The 21,766-nt window shown below is 29.5% G+C and overlaps 1 protein-coding gene across 2 annotated transcripts in view; it reads left to right on the top strand.

Moving 5' to 3' along the window:
- The window catches only part of LOC142321940 (ras-related and estrogen-regulated growth inhibitor-like), a 167,338-nt gene that overhangs the window by 142,467 nt on the left and 3,105 nt on the right, over window positions 1-21,766 (top strand). For both annotated transcript variants that reach the window (XM_075360470.1, XM_075360471.1), the window contains exon 5: window positions 3,168-3,349. In XM_075360470.1, the coding sequence (XP_075216585.1) occupies window positions 3,168-3,349 (182 nt within the window). The remainder of the gene's footprint in view (window positions 1-3,167; window positions 3,350-21,766) is intronic.

Below are 21,766 nucleotides of genomic sequence, written 5' to 3'. Positions count from 1 at the left end.
ACTATGATAGATTAAACTATGACATATTTGACACTAAACAAAGTCTCAAGAGATTAACTCGACTCATTTTGTGTTTGAGATCAACATAAACAGTTTGATAAATAAGGAATTTATTGTTCTAAATTCATTATAAGATCTATCTTTAAAAATATGTTGTGTACAACGCTTTCGGATTACTTGGTTAACTGACATGATTTAGTTTACATATAAGGTCCATGAGTAATCTTCCTGGTATTGCCAGGTTCTTACAGAAATTTTATAAATGTAATTTCACTTTCTTATTTCATCGTTCACACAATAAACATGTAGTACTATAAAATGTAATAAAACATAATTACAGTAAATTAAAAACAGCTGTACATTAACAGTTTCATGCCAAATATAAATTTTTGTCACGTTCTTTAAAATTTTGGTTATATTTTATTCTATAATTTATATTTTTTTCCAGTTTATCATTCCTTGAATTCCAAGCATGAAATATCAAGATGCTACTATAAATATATTAAACCCTTTCATCTGCATTCAACCACATCAATTTTTTTGTATGTTAACAGCATCAGGTTCAGAATAAAGTTCAAGGGGGATCAGTATTTATTCTGGAAATATAATGTAATTCTTATTTCAAAACCAATCTTTCTCCTCTACTTATTCAATTAAAAAATCATTATATTTATGGAATAATTTAACAATAATGGATACATAAAGAAAATAATGATTAAAACTTTTTTTCACTGCTTTTATAATTTCTACATTACCAGTACAATAATACAAAAGGGCTCTGAATTAAACTAATATTTCTGATGATTTATGAGAATTTAATTTACTGCCCCAGTTCAATCAGACTTTAATTATTAGAGACTGGATTATATGCATTTGCATATTAAAACCATTCTCACCAGTTATTGCATATTTTCCTTAAAATCTAGTGATGATGCATATTTTCGCTATATTTACAATATTTTTCGGTAGGGTACTTTGTTAATAAATGAAATCTTACATTGTTGCTGGCCAAACCTATAACTTGTACAGCTCTTAGAGCACACTTAGCAGCTGCAGAACAGTACCTCTGATTGTTTATGTTTACAAAAGAAACAAAATATTAAATAATTGTTAATTATCAAATTTATTGATATGTTATTCAACTACTTACTAATTGTATGCTGATTTTGAAATAAAAAACTAAAAATTACAATTTTTTTATTATTTAAAGTTGCATTTTTCATGCATATTTCAAGCTTTTTATGTTACATATAATCGGTATCTATTAATTATTGTAACATTTGATTGATTCAATATAAGCTACTAAAAAAAGTGTAAGCATTTATTATAAATGCTAAGTGTATTACTTTTCATCTATTCCATTTGTCTAACTCCACAAAAAATTAGGAAAGAAGGGCAAAAAGAAAAAAAAAAATCAGAAAATTTTCTAGTAGTATTTTTTTTAAATTGTCATTTATTCCACCCCCCCCCCCACCCCAAACCACCATAACAATATTCATCCCTCATCAAATAAGATAAAAGAACTGTTTTTGGGCTACAATAAATATAAGATAAAAACTGGCAAGATATTATTTTGTAATTTAAGCATAGAATCACTAGCATTTTCTATTTTAACTCTGTTATATGATCCAATGAAAAAATAAACAAGGTGTCATTTTCTTCAAAATGAAACGCTTAAAATTTAAGCATTTAAATTAAATTAAATTTTTAGAAAAGAATTATTCCCTAAAACAAGCAGTTCTTGAGCTATCATGGATTGAAAAATTTTTATACTTGCCACTTTGAATTTACGAAAAAAATGTTCATATTTATTTGAGATTTATTAATTTAAAATAATATACCAAATTTCATTAAAATAGTTTAATCCGTTCTGGAAGTATATATTTTTATTCAAAAACACAAAATGACAGGCAGAAGGATAAAAAAAGCCTCTCTGGACATATGTTTATGAGAACATTTTTCTTATAGTAGATAGACACACACTACCAAAATATTGGATGACTTTTTTATATACCTGTATATAAACATAGTGTATTAGATTCAATAAATAAATTTGGCTACTTTAGGTAATTACAATCTACCTGATGGGCCTAATTATAAAATCCATTAGAAAACGTAACTGCCTTTTGTCTTTGACTTCTTTCGCACATGAAAAAACACATGAAAAAACACATATAGTCAGAAAAGTTACTGTATTCTCAAGTACTAGTTGAGCATAAGCTTCCTTAGCAGCACAACAACTTGATCATCTGCCATTCTTGCAAGGCTAAAAAGCCAACAATTACTAACATGTGTATTGTGGTTATTGATGCATGAATTTTGTATTGGATACAAGTGAATGTGTCAGTCAGTGCTTGAACAGCACTTAATAAATGACAGTACAGTAGAATATGATGGAATCCATATGAAATTCCATTTCCAATTTTTTGTGACTTATCTAGTTGTAAGTATGGTCTCTAGAAATAATAAACTATTTAATACACATAGCACAGACAGGAAAACCTGCATCCACTGCAGGTTGATAAACTTCAATAAGTACATTTTAAGATGAATCAGCGAAAAAAAGAAGCCCAAGGGAAATTCTTAAAAGAAGAAAAACAATATTGATATTCATATACAAAAGCACTCAAGATTAATAAATTTAATGATGGAAAGAATTGCAGAAGATAAAAATTGTAGGGGAAAATAAATATTAATATAATTAAAAATGTAAGATGCATAGAAATTAAAAAGATTACTATAAAATAAAAAATAATGAAGTGCACCAAATCAATCAAGTGATTAATAATGAAAAAATATATACATTAACCCAGCAGACTGGGTCTGAGAGGTAACCATTATATGTCCATACGCTCCAGATGCAAACTATTATTTAGGACCATTTCATGTTTATATATAATACAAGATTTTTTCCCTTTCATTATGATGACCCTAAATTATCCTTAATTTCTTGATCATATAGAATTTCCCAAAATGTACCCTCATAGAAACTTGTATGAGACCAAAATTATGCATCACTTAAAACTGCAAACCAAATTTTAAACCCTTATAAATTAACAATATACCCTAAATGACATGCATGACATGTAAAAATATGTTGAAGACATTAATTTGAAAATGAACATGCTTAGATCAGATTACACTAATATATTTTTATCTTGTTTTAGGTAACTGGATGTCTGTATGACCATATAAGATGGGGTGAAGCATTTGTCGTTGTGTACAGCGTATGCGATCTAAATAGTTTTAATGAAGCACAAACATTATTAGATTCTTTAAGTAAACTTAAACTGCCATCGTATTATACAACATTACTACTGGGTAACAAAAGAGATTTAGATCATTCAAGGTAAATGCTACAAATCAAATTATTTTAGTTAAATTATTAATAATATTCTTCAATCAATATTAATCTTTAATTTTAAGTATTTAATTTTTCTTTTAGATATATTTTCTACTTCTTAAACTGGTGTAATTGTCTTTTAATAAAAGTCAAATAGTACATTTTCTTATCACAACCTATAGTATACATATAAAAAAAATAATTGGTATTAAAAAATTCAATTATTAATAATTTAATCATTAATTATTTAATGATTAATATTCAATTGTGGTGTAAGAAATTCAAAGAAAAATCAACAAACTGTTTGCTGATAGAGGATACACTATATGACAAACATACAGAAAAAAGAAACAAAATTTAGACATTTTACATCCATTAAAATAAAGACAAAATTCAACTATATAGCAATATGTAGTATTATAGTATATTATATAGTATGTAAGTATTAATATAACATGCTACATATATTTAGTCATTCATTCAATTAACAGAATGCTATGCTGTAAATAATTCCTTTTTTGTAAATAATTTTCTTGGCAACATAAATTAACATTAAGGTGTTAAAATGGCTAAATCTGTAAATATAAATATACTTGTGGCTAAAGTTTTCTGACAACGTATAAAATGAATATTAAACATTAGTAAAAAATAAAGAAATTAGAAAAGCTTTTAAGTAAATTAATATTCATTATCATTTGTTTCTAGATTATATGTAGACTTAAATGGTAATACTTTGGTTAAATTGTAAAACAATTACAATGAATTAATTTCATATAAAACTTTTAAATTTCTTTCTCTTAAGTATTCAATAATTATTAGTTTTTAATTGATGTTAATTCCTCTGTCACCCAATCAAAAGAATCATTAGAAAAAGCCTGAAAACAAACACAAGTGCTTATAGTTGATTGTAACATAAATATTATTACATAATGCACATAACAGCAACTTAACTATTAGATCTGTTTTCTAATTCGTTAACAGCTTATTCTAATATAAAGTAAAAATCTGATGTGGGCACTACATGACTTCCTTGTATACCTATTAAATTACATATACACATTTTTTTAAAATGAAAAGTACTTCAAGTATTATTACATTAATAACTTCTGATATTTTTCATATTTTTTTTTTTATTGTTATTTTTGAATCATTTATCTAAATTTTTTTTTACAATCAGAGATTAATAATTATTAATAAAACAATATATTTAAATTTAAAAAAAAGGAAATGAAGTCTGATTCGAACCAAAGTGCCTCCCCTTTATCCAAATATTTCATTAATTAAAATTTTATTTGGCTATAACTCTGGAACCAATCAAAATAAGTACCACTTATTTTATATCGTTCATAGCTCTTAATGAGGACTTATTACTACACTTAAGAAAAAGTCCAAAATCCAAATTGTTTTAGATTTTAGGCTTTTTTTGGTCACTTTGATTCAGTTCATTGCAATCAAAAGGGAAGGTGCACAACTAGATGTAACAAAGCCCTAAATCCAAAACTTCAGCCTACTACAGCTAATTGTTTTTGAGTTATGCGAGATACATAAGTACATACATACATACGTACAAACATCACACTGAAACTAGTCAAAATGGATTCAGGGATGGTCAAAATTTATATTTCTGTTGAAATCTGAAAACCAAAATATTTTGCAATCACAATACTTCCTTTTCTTCATACAAGGAAGTAAAATGTTGACTTGCAAATAGTAGAACATGCTTGAATGTTCTGCTGAAAATAGATTACTATTTCATTTTAACACATTTTCTAAAATTGTTTTGTAAAGTTATGGTTCACAGTAATTCAAACACTAAATTGCATCAGCAGCTTGGTTTTTTAAGAAAGTAATTGATAGACTGAAGATTATAGGTTCAATAAATGGTCTAGGCTGGCCATTAGTTCATCATTTATTATTTATCTCACCCTCTTTATTGTTTTCCATCCTCCACTACTTACCTCCAGGTCTGCAGTTAAGCAATTATTGCAGAGGATGAGATGCATATTTTGTAGTGTGTGTGAAAAATGCCATGCCTGACCGTGATTTGAATCAAAGACCTCTGGGTGAAAGGCTGAGACGCTACTACTCGTGCTATGGAGGCCGGCCATCCTCCACTACTGGAAAGTACCAGTGCAATTTTTGGTATGGACCTTCACTTTCTAACCACTGGGGCAGACAATATAGTGAGTACATTACATGGTAGAGAAGGGAATTCTACCTAGTGCTACCGACTGACTAGACAAGAATGTTGTACACCAAAAGTAAGACTTTGGAGGTTGCAACCTAAAGAGATGTTAAATCTACTGGAGTTTTCAATAAGAAAAGATTCTATGGCCTGGAATCCTATTCAAAATCTTTGATGATATTCTCGCTGTGAAACTTCTGCATTTCTACTGCAGTACCTGTAAACAAAAATGGTTTAAATGTTTATTGCTATTGAAATGCAATACAAAAAATTTAATTGTTGGAATCAAGTATTAGTATTGCCAATGTATAAAATTAATTATTTCAAACAGATTTAGATAAAATTAATTTTGAATTAACTTTAAAAATATCTAAAATTTGTTATATAGATTTGTTGTTTAATTTGACTTTTCTTTTTTTATTAATTTTAATTGTTTAATCTTCTAAAAATACTTTATTCTTTTATTTTGTAATACTGAACATTTTATTTCATTTAATATGTAGTTAAAATATGCTACATTTTGATAAGTTTTGTTTTTAATAAAACTTCAAAATTCCTATATTTGTATTTAGTTTCTGTGGATTTTATTCATTTAAATTCAGAATTTTACTCAGAATCAAATTCTCAACAAGTTTGTTTAAAACTTTTATGAGTTTATTACCCATTAAACTTTGTACACTAAACATAAAATAGTGTATTTTTCTATGCCAATTTTTTGTCTTTTACTCCAGATTTCTCGAAAACAACTAAAAATACAGTTCTGGGACCAATTTTTTTTTAATTTTCAGTTCAGATTTCATATATATCATTAAATTTACCCCTTAATTTGGGTTTCAAAAACTGTCTGGTTTAATTTTCCAAATGTGCAGAAAGAGGGTGAAATCTTTCACCAGTCAACACTTGCTAATGAAGTATTGTCAAACCAGTGTTTATATGAACTTTTGCCTTTATTTTCACCAGTACAAAATGTCCTGAAAGTTTATTACATTCTTTGTGACTCACTTATATATATGTGTACACATTAACTCCAGAAAACGTTTACTTTGATATTCTTTTTTTTAATATTTATTTTAGCTAGACATCACAAAAAAAATGAATCTTTTTCTTTTTATATAAAATAGATAAGTCAGAAGCAAAAAACAGAGGTCCTGGCTATAGAATAATTAGGTTGTACACACTTCCTTGCACATTTGTTCCATTCCTCTAGAGAGTCACTGCATAAAATGAAGTGTTCTTTTTAGTGACCAGCAGAAAAAAGAACAATAAACATTTATCTAATATTCTGTTGGTGTCTCTAAATATTCAGGCCAGAGGATTAAACTTAAATAATTAAATAAACTTTCAGAACAAAAATTTAAAATTTACTAATATAATTTTCACTGAAACTAGGGATGAATTAGCAGAAAGTAGCCAAGCTTACTGAATTTGATAGCTGAAAGAAGTAGAGCTGGTAAAACAATAAAGAAGAATAAAATTAAAATAAATGAAACAAATAACTACAGATTAGAATCTGAAATCAAAGGGATCTAGAAGTGAGCATGCTAACCACTATACCAAGTGATTGACCATGTATTGTCAGTTATGATAGTAACTATAAAAGTGAGGGCTGTAATTTGGTTTTGAGAGTTAAAAATCTATCAAACTATGCAGCTGTAGTATATCCTTTTTCTTTTAGAGAAATAAATACATCTGCTATAAGCTTGAAAATTAACCTCTGCTATAACTGAATGGCAGTGTTTTTCTGGATAATGTGGACAGGAAAGGGAATGATTTTTCTCAGTGAAGGTTACGTCTTTAGACTGTAAAAGCCAAGAAAAATTTTATGTATTTGATAACAAAAAGTTGTACATAAAATAATGATATCAAGAATAAGACCAAGTGCCTGACCTGGATGGTCAAAAACTGTGTTAATTATAAAAGTTTTCTACAAGGTTACATGATATCCAGTGTATAATATACTGTACTTAAAACAAATATTTGTACATAAATACACACACATACATAAACATGTACACAGATTTAACCTTATCAAACGTACTTAATATCATACCAATTATTATAGCTTTCCCTTATAAATAGTGACAGTCTTACTAATATAGGCTGCTGCAATACACGGTTAGCTATAACAAAGCTTACATTACAAGACAAGATTTCTAAATAATTTGATTATTAGAATAGAATTAATTATTATAATTAGAGAAATGAAGCAAGTAAAGATTTATAATGGATTAATAAAGTGAAATGATGTGCAACATGAAATGTTCTAACTCTTAAGGATGAACTGCTAAAAACAACACAGTAATAAAACTAGTTATCTCTTAAAGGTGTTAATGTACATATAAGCTGGTTAACAAAGTACAAAGTAGTGTGTGTGTGTGTGTGTGTGTGTGTGTGTGTGTGTGTGTGTATATATATAAGTTTTCTTTCTTTTATATTTATAAAAAACTTTCTAGTTTTAAAATCATAGGGCAATAAAAATGGATGATTAAAAAGATAACAAAATATTATGCATCAGTTTAATAATAATAAATAAATATTTTTTCTTTAATTTGGAAAGCTTTTATATTAAAAACAAAAAATTCCTATTTTAATAATGCTTATAATATTAATTTATCAAACAGCTTTGATGTCTTGAAATAATAATAAAAATAAATTAATTCCATGAAAATATCATATGGAATTAATCAATTAACTCCATATAGTGTTGTTATGCTGCACAAAAATATATCAAAACACAATCAATTGTTATTTACTAAAATAATAAATGATTTAATTAAAAAAGAATATGTTTTTAAATTATGCAGTGAACTTATTTTTGCTTTCACTGGAAGTTAACACAAGAGAAAGCTTTAGTAACGATGTAAAATATTTATGTTTAACATAGTTGAAACTGATTAAATTTCAAATTTTGTTAATGGAAGGGCACTGTTTGGAAGATCTATGCTGATATACAATATTTCATTTATTTAGTTTTTTTAAATTTTCCTGGCACAGAAGTTCATAAAAGCAAGTTATTACTATAATAAAACATCACACAGAAATAAGTGAGGATTTAATTTACAAGTATTTACTCATGTAAAATATATATGTACATAAAAGTGTAAAACATGGGGAAACCTCATAAAAATATTATTTTTTTAGGAGAATTTCACTTAATAGATGTAACTATTTACAACTTAAAACATGAAAACCATTTTAATTTTTCTATGATTATATTATTATAATTTTTTTTTTATTTACTTTAACTACCAGTGAGAACAGCATTATGTTTGTAACGGACATTACTGGTAAATAATACATAAAACTTTGATCATTTAAAAAATCATTACCTAACAATTAAATCAATGTAGTAACTTATACTACAACATTGAATTTGTTGAACTGGTTCCAGAAAATGGTAGCAACATACATATGTAGTGCATTCTATTCAATTCAATTTAGAGTAAACATCTGCTCTCTAAGGTTCTGTTAAGATTCACTTATAAAAATCATATGGTATGTAACTAGCAAACATTTTCTTTTCTCTCACAGAAAGTAACATCAAATTTCAATAATTCTGATTTATGCATGATAAAGTAAATCTTTAATTAATATTATTTTAATTAATTTCAGTTTTTTTAATATTAATTCTGGTAATAACTGATGAAAGATATCATGACATTAATTACCACACAGTTTTATTTTACTGTAAAACTTAAGTCCTGATACATGTTCAAACTTAAAAGAACAAGAAAAAATTCTAATGAAATACTGCAAGCTCATTAGCAAATAATAGTTTTTATACACATAAATTTTATAAATATATATTAAAACAGCTTACGAATATATTATTTGAATTCCCCAAATGTTTTCGGCTGTTCTGCCATCTTCAGGAGGAACTAATTTAGAATTAAAATATATAAAAAATATAAAATCCACATGATAAAATTAGACATAACAATAGATAATCAGAAGATAAAAATTTTATAAATGTTAAAATAATTGTTATTTAATTTTTAACAATTAAAACATATAACAATTATATCAATTGTGACACTTACAAAACAGATGTAATTATTTTAATTTACTTGACTTAAACATTTAGTAAATTTTTATTTTATGACGATCAATTGTTATGTCTCAAATTTTATCACGTGAATTTTATATTTTTTATATATTCTAAATTATTATTAGTTCCTCCTGAATTACCAAAAACATTTGAGGAATTAAAATAATATATTGGTAAGCTGTTTTAATATTGTATTTATAATAATTATATTTTACCAACAGTGCTATTTTTGAAAACGTGCATAAATTACTTTTATATACATATATCAAGAAAGCCCTGCCCTATTTCCTTTAACTGGAAATAATAACAAATTAATTAAAACTGTTTTAAATCTTTCTAAAACCCTTCTAAATAATAAATAAATATATTCTCTTTAATTTAAAAATCATTTATATTAAAAACAAAAAATATCCTATTTCAATAATGTTTATATTATGAATAAAACAGTTCTAAATGATGTCCTGAAATAATAATTAAAAATTTAATCAGTTAGCTTTATAAAGAGTAGTTAAAGTGAATTCAGACCCAAATTCTGAATTTGAATTCAGTTAAAATCAGCAAACATGTATCAGTGTTACAGATGCTACATAGTTTATAAAATAGCCTACTTCATTAAATTAAGTTCCATCTGAGAAATGAAACTAGGGATTTCACTTAAGCATCCATTGTTATATCTACCAAATTTAACTGACATGGCATGGTAATGTTCTAATTTGAATAGTCATGCTGCATGCTCAAATATAACATTGTTTTTTTTTTCTGAAATATCCTTAGTATATTCTCTACAATCAACTGGAATCAGATAATATTTTTAAGAAGTTTGTGGTATATTGTACATACAAATTTGATGAAACTTTTTATTGTATTTTTTAATAAGTGTACAATTTAAGTCACTTCAATATTTTAATAAACTGTTTAAAAAAATTGTCTAAGCCCATTTTAAAATACTGTTGATTTATCAGTTAGTTACAAAGACTGTAAACAAAAAACAGTACTTCATAAATAAAACGTAAAAGGTACTGTTAAAAAATGACTAATTACCAGTCTTTTAATTACCAGTCAATTTAATACATCCAGATTAAATAGTCTGTATGTATTTAATAATGAAGTCCTTGAAGTCTCAGCAAACACCAAAATTAATAAAAACAGTTCTGAATAAAAATTGTTTTGAAATTCCAGTTGGAAAAATAGAAGCAAGAATTTTTAATATGATTCCTACTGAATTTCAAAATTAAAAAACAGAAGTATATAATGGTATAAATAGTTTTTTTTTTTTAATTATATCACACTTCCGACATGTTTTATATGGAAATGTGTTCCAATTCCAGTAGTTTACAACTTTTTGCTAAACTATATATTTTTTTTTTTCCATAATTACACAACTTAAGATTTGTGTTATTCCTATATTCTTACCTGATTCCTAGATTCATACCAATTTTACTTCATGATCAGTCCTTTTATTATAAATATCTTTCTATTGAATTAATTACCTATAGATTTAATATTCATAGACAATAATCCTTTCTCGATTCTTGGCAAAACATTAAACCGTATCCCTTATAACTAAATAGTTTCAAAATGACTGAAACATCTTGAGAAGTAGCAGATTGAAAATAAAGAGTATCAAATAAGGATTTCCTTTTTTTTCTTTTTTTTTGAGGACGAAAAACGTACGTTATCATCACCCGGATTTTTTTTTAGGAAAAAAAAAATAAAAGTAATTAAAGTTATTACATAAAATTAAAACTTAAAACTACTATCACAGTTAAAAAAAATAAAAGAAAATACAATTTAACAAAATCCGGAATGGGTGTAAAAGGCCCATTCTCGGATAACAAAAACACTAAAAAAAGAAAAGAAACACCAACATAAAACTTAAAACTAGGTTAAAAACTAAAATATTAAAAATAAATAAAAATTGAAACTAAAAAAATATATAGTAAAAAATTAAAAGAGAAAAAAAATTAATTAAAAAAGGGAAATAAAACTTAAAAATGTTATGTTAAAAGACTTACAACTAATATCACTAAAATCTTACAACTAGAATATCACAGATGAATTTGTAAAAAATAAAAGCAAAAAAAAAAAAAAAATATATATATATATATATATATATATATATAAAATTTGACAAATTCCGATAGGGAGTGTAAAAGGCTCCCTACTCGGATAACAAAAACAATACATAGAACTAAAGGAATTAAATTTTTTGTGTTAACCCTACACTACGCAAAAACAGAAACATCCGGTTTAAAACCTCTTTATCATTACACAAGACACCACGGATGTTTCTGGGTAGTTTAAATTTACGACGCAATGCCGCATAACACATGCAGTCTACGAGTAAGTGGCGCACAGACATGCGGCAGTTGCATCGTGCGCATAGGGGTGCTTGTCCTCTTGTCATCAGGTACTCATGTGTCCTATCCGCAACCGACAGAGGACTACTTTCTCACGTCGAGATTTTCTACATGAGGAGTGCCAACGCAACACAGAATCTTTAATCTGCCGGAGTTTATTATCAACGGTAGCCGTCCAGTCACCTTGCCATTTAACTCTTATTGTTTTACATAATTAATAAAATCAGAAGTAGCAACTCGGGTGGTGAAAGGAGGCTGATTGCATGCTTCTTTGGCAGCGGAATCTGCATGTTCATTACCTGGAATCCCTACGTGGCTAGGGACCCAGCAAAAACTTACTTTGTGTTGCGATTATTCAATTCAGCGATTGCGTTGTGAATTTCAATGACGATAGGATGTTTGGAATAAAAGTTTTTTAAGGCTTGGAGAGCACTACACGAGTCACTGCAAATAAGATTTTTTCTATATTTAGGGTTAATGATGTTTAGAGTCTTATTTATAGCGTTTTGTTCAGCGGTAAACACACTCTTAATTGGGTAGACCAAACATATAAGTTATGTCATTGACAAAAAATGCACAACCAACGGTATCGTTTTGTTTCGATCCATCAGTGTATACCACGGGGTCTGGTTTCATCTTGGAGAGAACACACTGAAACATTTGCTGGAAGACAATAGGTAGTGTTGATTGTTTATTGTATGTCGTAAGGTCAAAAGTAAAATTTATAAGGTTTATTCTCCACGGAGGATATGAGCAAGGATACTTAGGAAAGAATGACGGTGTGTCAACATTTATATGCTGCAGCAGACGTCGGGTACGGACACCTACAGGTGCAGTACAACGTGGATGATCCTCATACTTTCCTAGATTAGGATTTCTGAAGACTGAGTCAAGAGCCGGATGATTTGGCTGTCCTCGGAGAGACGAACAAAATAAGATAATAAAAGCTGGTCTCGTCTATCCCAAAGTGATGGTTCACCACAGTCTACAAGTAAGCTTGCGACAGGACTTGATTTAAACGCACCTGTGACAAGCCGAAGGAAAGCATGATGTACACCATCCAGCATTTAAAGCACGGTTTGACGAGCTGAAGTGTAGGCGACACAACCATAATCTAAACGGGAGCGAACAAAGGAATAGTGAAAACGTATCATACATGACCTATCGGCTCCCCAGTTGGTGTTAGTAAGGACTCGCATCATATCTAGAAGTTTGGAACATTTTTTTAAAAATTCTTTTATGTGCTTGACCCAAGTAAGACGGCTATCAAAAAATAAACCTAAAAACTTGACGTAAGTAGAGATAGTAATAATCTCTCCGTTCAGAAAAACTTGCAGAATAGAAGGGTTTCGTACCCGAGAAAAGACTACCCATTTTGTTTTTTTCGGATGAAAGTGTGAAACCAGTAATCCTGACCCAAGCTTCAAGGTGAGATATAGTGTTCTGCAGTAGTCTCTCTGCTGTGGGTGTTGAACGGCTTGGAATGTAAATAGCAAAATCGTCAGCAAATAGAGAACATGAGACAGGAGCCTGCACACATTTGGTAATACAGTTTGTGGCTACAGAAAATAAGGTGGCACTTAATACACTACCTTGAGGCACTCCATTCTCCAAGATGACACTACCTGAGAGCGAATCGTCCACACGAACACGAGCCGTTCGGTGATTTAAGAATCCCCGGATAAAAGCAAGCATATTCCCCTTTCTTTGAGGGTGTTAAGAATACCACGTCGCCAGGCTGTGTCATACGGCTTTTTTATATCAAAGAAGATAGTGACGAGGTGCTGGCGATTGAGGAAAGAGTTTTGTATGGCTGTTTCTATTGACACTAGATGGTCAATGGAAGATCGTCCTTGTCGAAAACCACATTGTTCTGGATAGAAAGCCATGTTTCTCCAAGTACCATGTAACCCTGCGGTTTACCATTCTCTCCATTATTTTACACAAAACGCTCGTTAATGAAATAGGGCGATAGCTTGAGAGGTTGGTTTGGTCTTTACCAGGTTTTAGTACTGGTATAATAAATGCTTCTGACCAGCCGGGTGGGAAGACTTGTTCGGAGAATAAACCGTTTAAAATATTCAAAAGTTGTTGTAGTGCCGAATTAGGAAGGTGTGAAAGCATGGAAAGGCGAATGCTGTCCGGTCCAGGGGAAGTGTCACGTGAGTTTTTAAGTGCATGTAACAATTCCTTTAACACGAATGGGGTGTTTAATTCACAATGCACAAAGAGAATTTAATTCTTTAGCACATCAAGCACAGATCTCAGTTTTCGTGCAAGATGTAGTGTCACCAAAACCTTGGCATCTGAAATATCGCCGTGGGTTGGGTATGAATGGTCGAACCCGAATCGATAGGTAACCCACTTTAATCTTCTCTGGTGGACAGAGAGATTGAATGTTAGTATAAGAGACGGTGTCGGTTCTTCCGTTCCGTTCTGCCGTTTCATTATACGTTTCACTTCAACATCTTGGTGGCAAAGCTCAACTATTTCAGTGATATCTATATCTAAAAGGTCTCGACAAAAAATTACATCCCGGCTCGTATTTAACGTTTTGTGGCTTTCTGCACTTATATTTATACCACCCATATTACGGAGACGTCAGATAGATCGACTCTGTTCATCGTTGAATGTTTCGATCAGAATCGATACGTCACGTAATTTCCTGATATTCTTCGGGGAGCCACTTGCACCTGTTATAGTTTTGTTTATTAAGAAAGATGAAAGCTTTTGGAGGAGCCACCTTCCTGACTATTTCTGAGAACGAATCTAATATTTTTAGAATTCAAGTCTAAAGATTTGCAGATCTCTTCACTAGGACTTTCATCCTCGTCAGACAAAGCTGATCGAGGTCTCTTCACAAGGCTAGATTTGGTGGTTTTTCCAGATGGACCACCAACCATCATTGTATTTAATATTGGAACTGAAATTTTGGTCCCACGAGTACCGGCGAAAAATGGACCACTCCAGCAGAGCGCACGCGTACTGGAGCTAGAGTTAAGTACAACTGGGTTCGCCCTGGTGCCCAGAGGACATCTTTTGAGACTCACTACGTGGAGCCATTCACCCATCGGCACGATTTGTTCCCACCTTGGGTTACGGTTGCGTTTCGTAAGATGTCGCAACACCACCAAGTGTAAATGTAAGAAATATCAGTGTAGGATGTTGTTGTGCAAGTTGTAATTTATGTAGTGTTCTTGGTGTAGTATATGTGTATAATGAAAAGTGTTCTGCAGCTCACTGTATAGTGGGAAGAAAAGCAGCAGAGACTAGGGCCGCGGGAACACCAACCCCTAAAGTCTTAAAGAATAAGACTCCTCGTCGGGAATATGGATTTCCTGTTGAGTTGATGCTCTATATTTATTTTTCACGTCAGAAAAAAGCATATTTATTATTTTATTGTTTCAATTTTCCCTACGATTGTGACAATGTTAAGCTTCTTAGATACAATTAGCACTAGTCACAATTGCTTTCTCTGAAAGAAATGACATTTACATTTTGTATATACAAAGTATGTATAATTACTAAATTTCACTGGCTTGGCGTAACTACAACAAATGACTGTTTAGATAACATCGAAAATGTTCAACAGTACAAATAATTTACACCCTCTTCTCATGCATCTTAAAGGTCAATGAAACTCATATCAAGAAGTAAAATTTATTCAACAGTCTCATAACAAAAAAAAAATGCAAATAATTATGTAATAAAAACAGTATAGTAATTATTATATATAAAATAAATATGTGTGTAAATGAAAGACAGAAATATGGATAGATACATTCGCTAAGCTTTTAGAAAAAGAAGAATATAAACATACAAGAGAGACTAATTAACAGGGTTAAAGAACAAAAGAAAATAAAAATTAGTAACTGTAATCCAGTCTCCTATTAATTCCACAACAAAATAAAAAGAATGAATTAATTATAAATTCAGTTATTACTTCTACGTAAATAAATTACAATGATTAATAATCTTAACCAGTAAATAGATGATGTTATCAAGAGTAGGGGAAAATAAAAGATATAAAAGTGGGAACGTATTTAAAATATTGATGACTCATGATTTAACTGATTAAACCTGCCATCTCATAATGTATGTCCAGCTTATGTTATGTACCTATTCTTTATCTTTAATATAGTGTTTTGTGTATGTTTATGTCATGTTATACAATATTTAGATAAACAAACAGTTAACTACATGAGTTGAGTGTTGTTAGTGAAAGTTTTTTTACAGTTTTGAATACTTTCACTTAATATTCAAACTGTACTGCATTGATTATACTGGTGTATTTACATGTTAACAATTTTATAAAGGTGATTGTAACGAGTATTATTTTATTTATTTTTTAATTAAATGTGTTACATATTTTTCTTCATTAGCTGTATTACACTGTGAAAGCATTTTCATAAAAATTATAGATTCAAATGAAGTGAACGGCTCAAGAGCTAAGGAATTGTGAAATGATAAAATACTAGATCAATATAGTATGATGTTAGGGTGGGGGAAGAAGTAGTGGGTTGTTATGGGAGGTAAATTCAAATACATTGTTGATTCTTAAATGCAGCTCCTGCCTGGGTAAGCAGTAAGTAATGTTGATCAAAGCTAAAGCAATTTTAAATGAAAAACAGTTTTACTCATTTGAAAAATTCCTTTTCCTTCCCAATAATAATTATAGATTTAATTAAACTTCTGACTCACCCTACACACTACCTGATTAACAAGCTTGGTAACAAGTTAACAAAGGATGGTGTGAAAATGATTTGTTCTCTGGTACTAAGGATTCAACAAAATGAAAAACATCACAAAATTTTCAAAGATTAAAATCTAAATATAATGAGACCGATCAAGCTTTTTAAATACAAACAAGATGAGTAAAACAATTTCCTGCAAATATCATGTAGAGAATGTACCAGAAATAATAAAATTACGTTGTTATGAATTAAATCCAATATCTTTACTGCCATACTTCTGGTTTAACTGATAAGTTGTTACAAATTGAATCAAATATCCTTAATGCCATTCTTTTGGTGTTATAAACTGATATGTCTATGTTCAGTTAAAATCAAAATCTTCTTATCACGGTTCTGTAAAATCTGAACATGTATTTCTGGTCTAAATTCCAACAGCTGTCACTAACAGCATGTGACATTTAAAAATCTTGAATGACTTTTGAGCATTTTTTTTTTTTAACAACAAATGCTTGATCCAAATCTGCATACACCAAAATAAAGTCCTAAAAATCTCACATGTAATGATACTCAGAGTTGCTATTAATTTAAAAACAATTTGGTGCATTACTTGATCGAAAACAGAAAATAAATACACTATATTCAGAAACTGAAAATTTGAACCAAATTTCTAACAAATAATTAAATTTTTTTAATGCTCAGTAGTGTCAATAATTGTGAAGACAGTAGAGTGCACACTCATCTTCGTACGTACACTTTTTTCTTCTTTTTTTTGGGACTACCTTTAGGTGTTGCTTTAGAGGATGAGGTGAAATGACAATTTTGCAGCATGTGAAAATGCCATGCCTGACTGGGATTCCAACCCAAGACCTATCTCTTTTTCTGTTTAGCCTCAGGAACCATCATAAGGTATTACTTCAGAGGATGATATATGAATTAATGTAAATGAAGTGTATTCTTGTACAGTCGCAGGTCAACCATACCTGAGATGTGTGGTTAATTGAAACCCAATCACCAAAGAACACCGGTATCCATGATCTAGTATTCAATTCTATATAAAAGTAACTGCATTTACTAGGATTTGAACCTTAGAACTCTTAACTTTGAAATCGACTTGCGATGACAAGTTGACCACTAGACAAAACTGACCTCTAGATAAAAAACGCTACCACTAGTGCCATGGAGGCCAGCACATACATAGGCCATGCTAGTGAGATTTTAAGTGCATTTTATGATGTTATTTGTAGCTTTAACAAATAAGATTACACTACCATTTAGGATTATATAGCATCTAGGATGTTACCTTTGAGCAGTTCAATACTCATATCTTAACCCACCAGGTTGGTCTAGTGGTGAATACATCTTCCCAAATCAGCTGATTTGGAAGTCGAAAGTTACAGCATAAGTCAGTTATTTTAACACGGATTTGAATACTAGATCGTGGATACAGGTGTTCTTTGTGACTGGGTTTCAATTAAACACACATCTCAGGAATGGTCGAATGAGACTGTCCAAGACTACACTTCATTTACACCGATACATATCATCCTCAGAAGTATTATCTGAAAGGAAGTTACCAGAGGCTAATCAGGAAAAAGGAAATAGTACTCACATCTTTCAAGGACTGAATGGCATCGTTGGATAGGATTAAGCTACTGGTAAATAGTTACACCTTCATGGGATCTGCTCATATCAGAAAATCATATCAAAATCTTAATTGTTAATAAGTTGACTTTGCTCGAGTTCCTTGTAAAGGGCAAGACGGATCCTTATGCCATATCAATAATTTTATGCCATATCAATAATTTTAGTTCTTTTCTTCACTTTGAAATCGATTTCGGTGCTTGTATTTTACAAGGACTGAATGGCATCCTTGGAGAGGATTTTAGATGTTATAAGGCATGTGAAGATTTGACCTACAAAATTATCGGCGATATAAATGGGATTTTAACTGATAATTCTCTCAAACCTTCTGGGTCTGTGCTATCGATGGTTTTGGTGAAGGAATAAAAGATTTTTTATTATAACTAGGCTGCTCTATTTGATCGCCAGATGAAGCAGATGTCAATACTTTAATAAAGTCCTTTGTAAGAAATATATCCCCACTAATAACCTAGAAACCTTAATCATGTCCTTTGAATTTTTCTGTATTCTCGATGAACAACAGGAAAGGACACTTTTTTCTCAATCTGTATTTTCAATACTGCCTTCTCATGATATTATGAACACTGTGGTCTTCCTTCCAGTTGGCATACTGTTTTACCTCACCATACTTAGTCACTCGAATTATCACACATAGGACACAGTTTAATCATGTCCTAGAACCTTAATCATGTCCTTTGAATTTTTCTGTATTCCCGATGAACAACAGGAAAGGACACTTTTTTCTCAATCTGTATTTTCAATACTGCCTTCTCATGATATTATGAACACTGTGGTCTTCCTTCCAGTTGGCATACTGTTTTGCCTCACCATACTTAGTCACTCGAATTATCACACATAGGGCACAGTTATTACTGCCACGTATGCTAATGTTGAAAACTAAATTATCATCAAGGATAATTATCATTATAATGATAATTGGATTTGTAAGACAAATCCAATCTTTAGCCATTCAGGGGGAACTCCACTGCAAAGATTAGAATTAATGTAAAAGTTGGCTTTTCTACACCATATTCATGATCTGATAAACCAGTTTCCCTTTTTTAATTTATTATGGCTGAAGCTCATAACATATCTCCTCATCTGAAATTTCCAGGTCTTGGTAAAAGATGATTCCTCAACTGGTGTTAAGTGTTTTATGTAGCACAGCAATAATTAGGTACAAGTCCAAGTTATTCAGTTTTAAGAGTTAACAACCGTGTTTTTCACTTTCAATCTCTATAAAGATAATCAAAGAATTTAATTTCTAAATGAATTTAGGTGATCTACAGCATCCTTCAATGATGCTTTTGATAAATGGTGAAATTTTCATATCTTTCATTCTATGTGTCATATCCACCAAAAATCATGGACAATTTCTACTAGAAAAAGAATCCAATTCATTAATCCTGTTCTCAGAAAAATATGATCGAGACCTTTTAAAATAGCTTTTTTATTAGTTTTGAGTAACCATTAGCTAAAACATTATTATTTAAAGTTGAAATTGTGTTCTCATGAAAACTGTTGAAAATAAAGAATTACTTCAGCAGAGCACATGCATTCTGTAATTAGTGTTTGCACCTGCCACTAATGGCACTATATAACTATACTATACTAATGGGTTACCCTGGTTCCAAGAGGACTCATTATGTAGAGGTATTTTATCTATCTGCATAAAGTATCACTTTAGGTTACAATTGTAGTTCAAAATACACATCGCAATGGGCATGATATGATTATACTATCAGAAAAGAGTGTATTACATTTTGTGTATATAATTTTAAGAGATAGAGTGTGTTTTACCTGTATAAAGTAAGAAGATTACCACCAGCTAGGATTCCCAGGAATGCTACTCCCCAAACTCTCAAAAGCTGAAAGCTCCTGCGGGTAGAGCTCTAAAAAAACAGTAGTAAATTAAATGGTTACCCAATTTAATTTTTAACACTTTTAGAAAAAGTTATTTTATTACAAATAGATTAATTAAACTTGCAGATAGAGGCAAATTAGAAAAGATTACACTTCATACAACCCCTAGAATTTGAAATGTTTATTGAAATTTCTCATTGTTTCATCAGACACGATGGTTCATAGACGAAATCTAGTATAATTTATTTTCATAATAATAATAATAATCAATCGATAATAATTTATTTAGATTGTCAATATAAACAAAAATGTAAATCATAATGAAATGACCAAACATAAAAATATTGATCAAGTATTTGAGTTACATCTCGGAATTAGAATACTATTTATTTTTTTTAAATATACAAACAATTTTATTGTAACCTATTAGATAAAAAATGTAAATACAAACTCCTTTTTCAAATTGAAAATTGTGTCTGAGAAATTTTTGAAAGCATTCAACTTATACAAAACTTAACTGGCTAAATTTTTATGTATACTTATGAAAGCCACATTGCCCATTCTGAGATATTTATCCTCAAACTCAACAGTATGTAGTATATAATCAGATAGTAGTTTGTACTTTTCATTTAACTTTTCCATTAATTAAAACAATATTAACTCTCTTAAAAAAACATCCCCTTCCATTCCTGTTGAATAACAAGAATGGAAGGGAATGACAGTGTGCATGAATATGCACACTTTCTTAACGAAGGTAGTGCTAGTGTAACATTGTAACCCTCAATTTATGCTACTCTTACTTACGACTGAATTAAAATAATTATATTAGAAATAATTACAGTTTAGTCATTATATTCAGTTAGTAATGTGCTATTAAATATTCAGCTTGTGATAAACACACGTTATTATACACAGTTCAGGTAGTATAATAACAATAAAATGTCATTCAACAAACCGACACAGAATATAAAAATTACCCATTCATAAATGTAATTATTAACATAAATAGATATCCTTGTTAGAATTCATAAAAAGTTCAAATATAGATAAATTATGCACATTACATGCAAAATTATTCTGAGGTTAACATTTATTACCTATAATCTTCTCAAACCAAAATAAGAAAATATATAAAAAAATATAAACAGCCATGCAATTTATTTGTTTTACCTTATAAAAACACACACACACATATTTTTTCTTCAAGCAAAACACATCATAATAATATCAAATAAGCATTAGTACACGTATAAGGTAAAATTATTATTATTTATTAATATCATAAATTATAAAAGTCTATTATTTTTAGTTTCTAAGATTTTATAAGATATATTTCCTGTTGCGTCCAACTAAATTGAACTACATTCCATAGTTTTGGGCTTTACCCAGTTAATATAACAAAAGAATATAAAATAAAAATATATATTATACATGAGTATGTAACATAAAAGTTAATCTAATTATGACAAAATCATCAAATAGATAAAAAAAATATGTTCAATTTAGGCAAATGAATACATACAAACAAAGCTGTCTTTATATGTAAATAAAACGCAAACCTTTCTAATTGATTTTTTTTAGAAAATCAAATAAATTATAAAATCTTATAAGAATTAAATTTCACTATTATTT

Source organism: Lycorma delicatula, chromosome 3 (genome assembly GCF_047948215.1).
Source record: "Lycorma delicatula isolate Av1 chromosome 3, ASM4794821v1, whole genome shotgun sequence".
In the NCBI taxonomy this organism is placed as follows: domain Eukaryota; kingdom Metazoa; phylum Arthropoda; class Insecta; order Hemiptera; family Fulgoridae; genus Lycorma; species Lycorma delicatula.
Note: the sequence above shows the minus strand (reverse complement) of the source record. Positions and strands in the feature narration are given on the sequence as shown.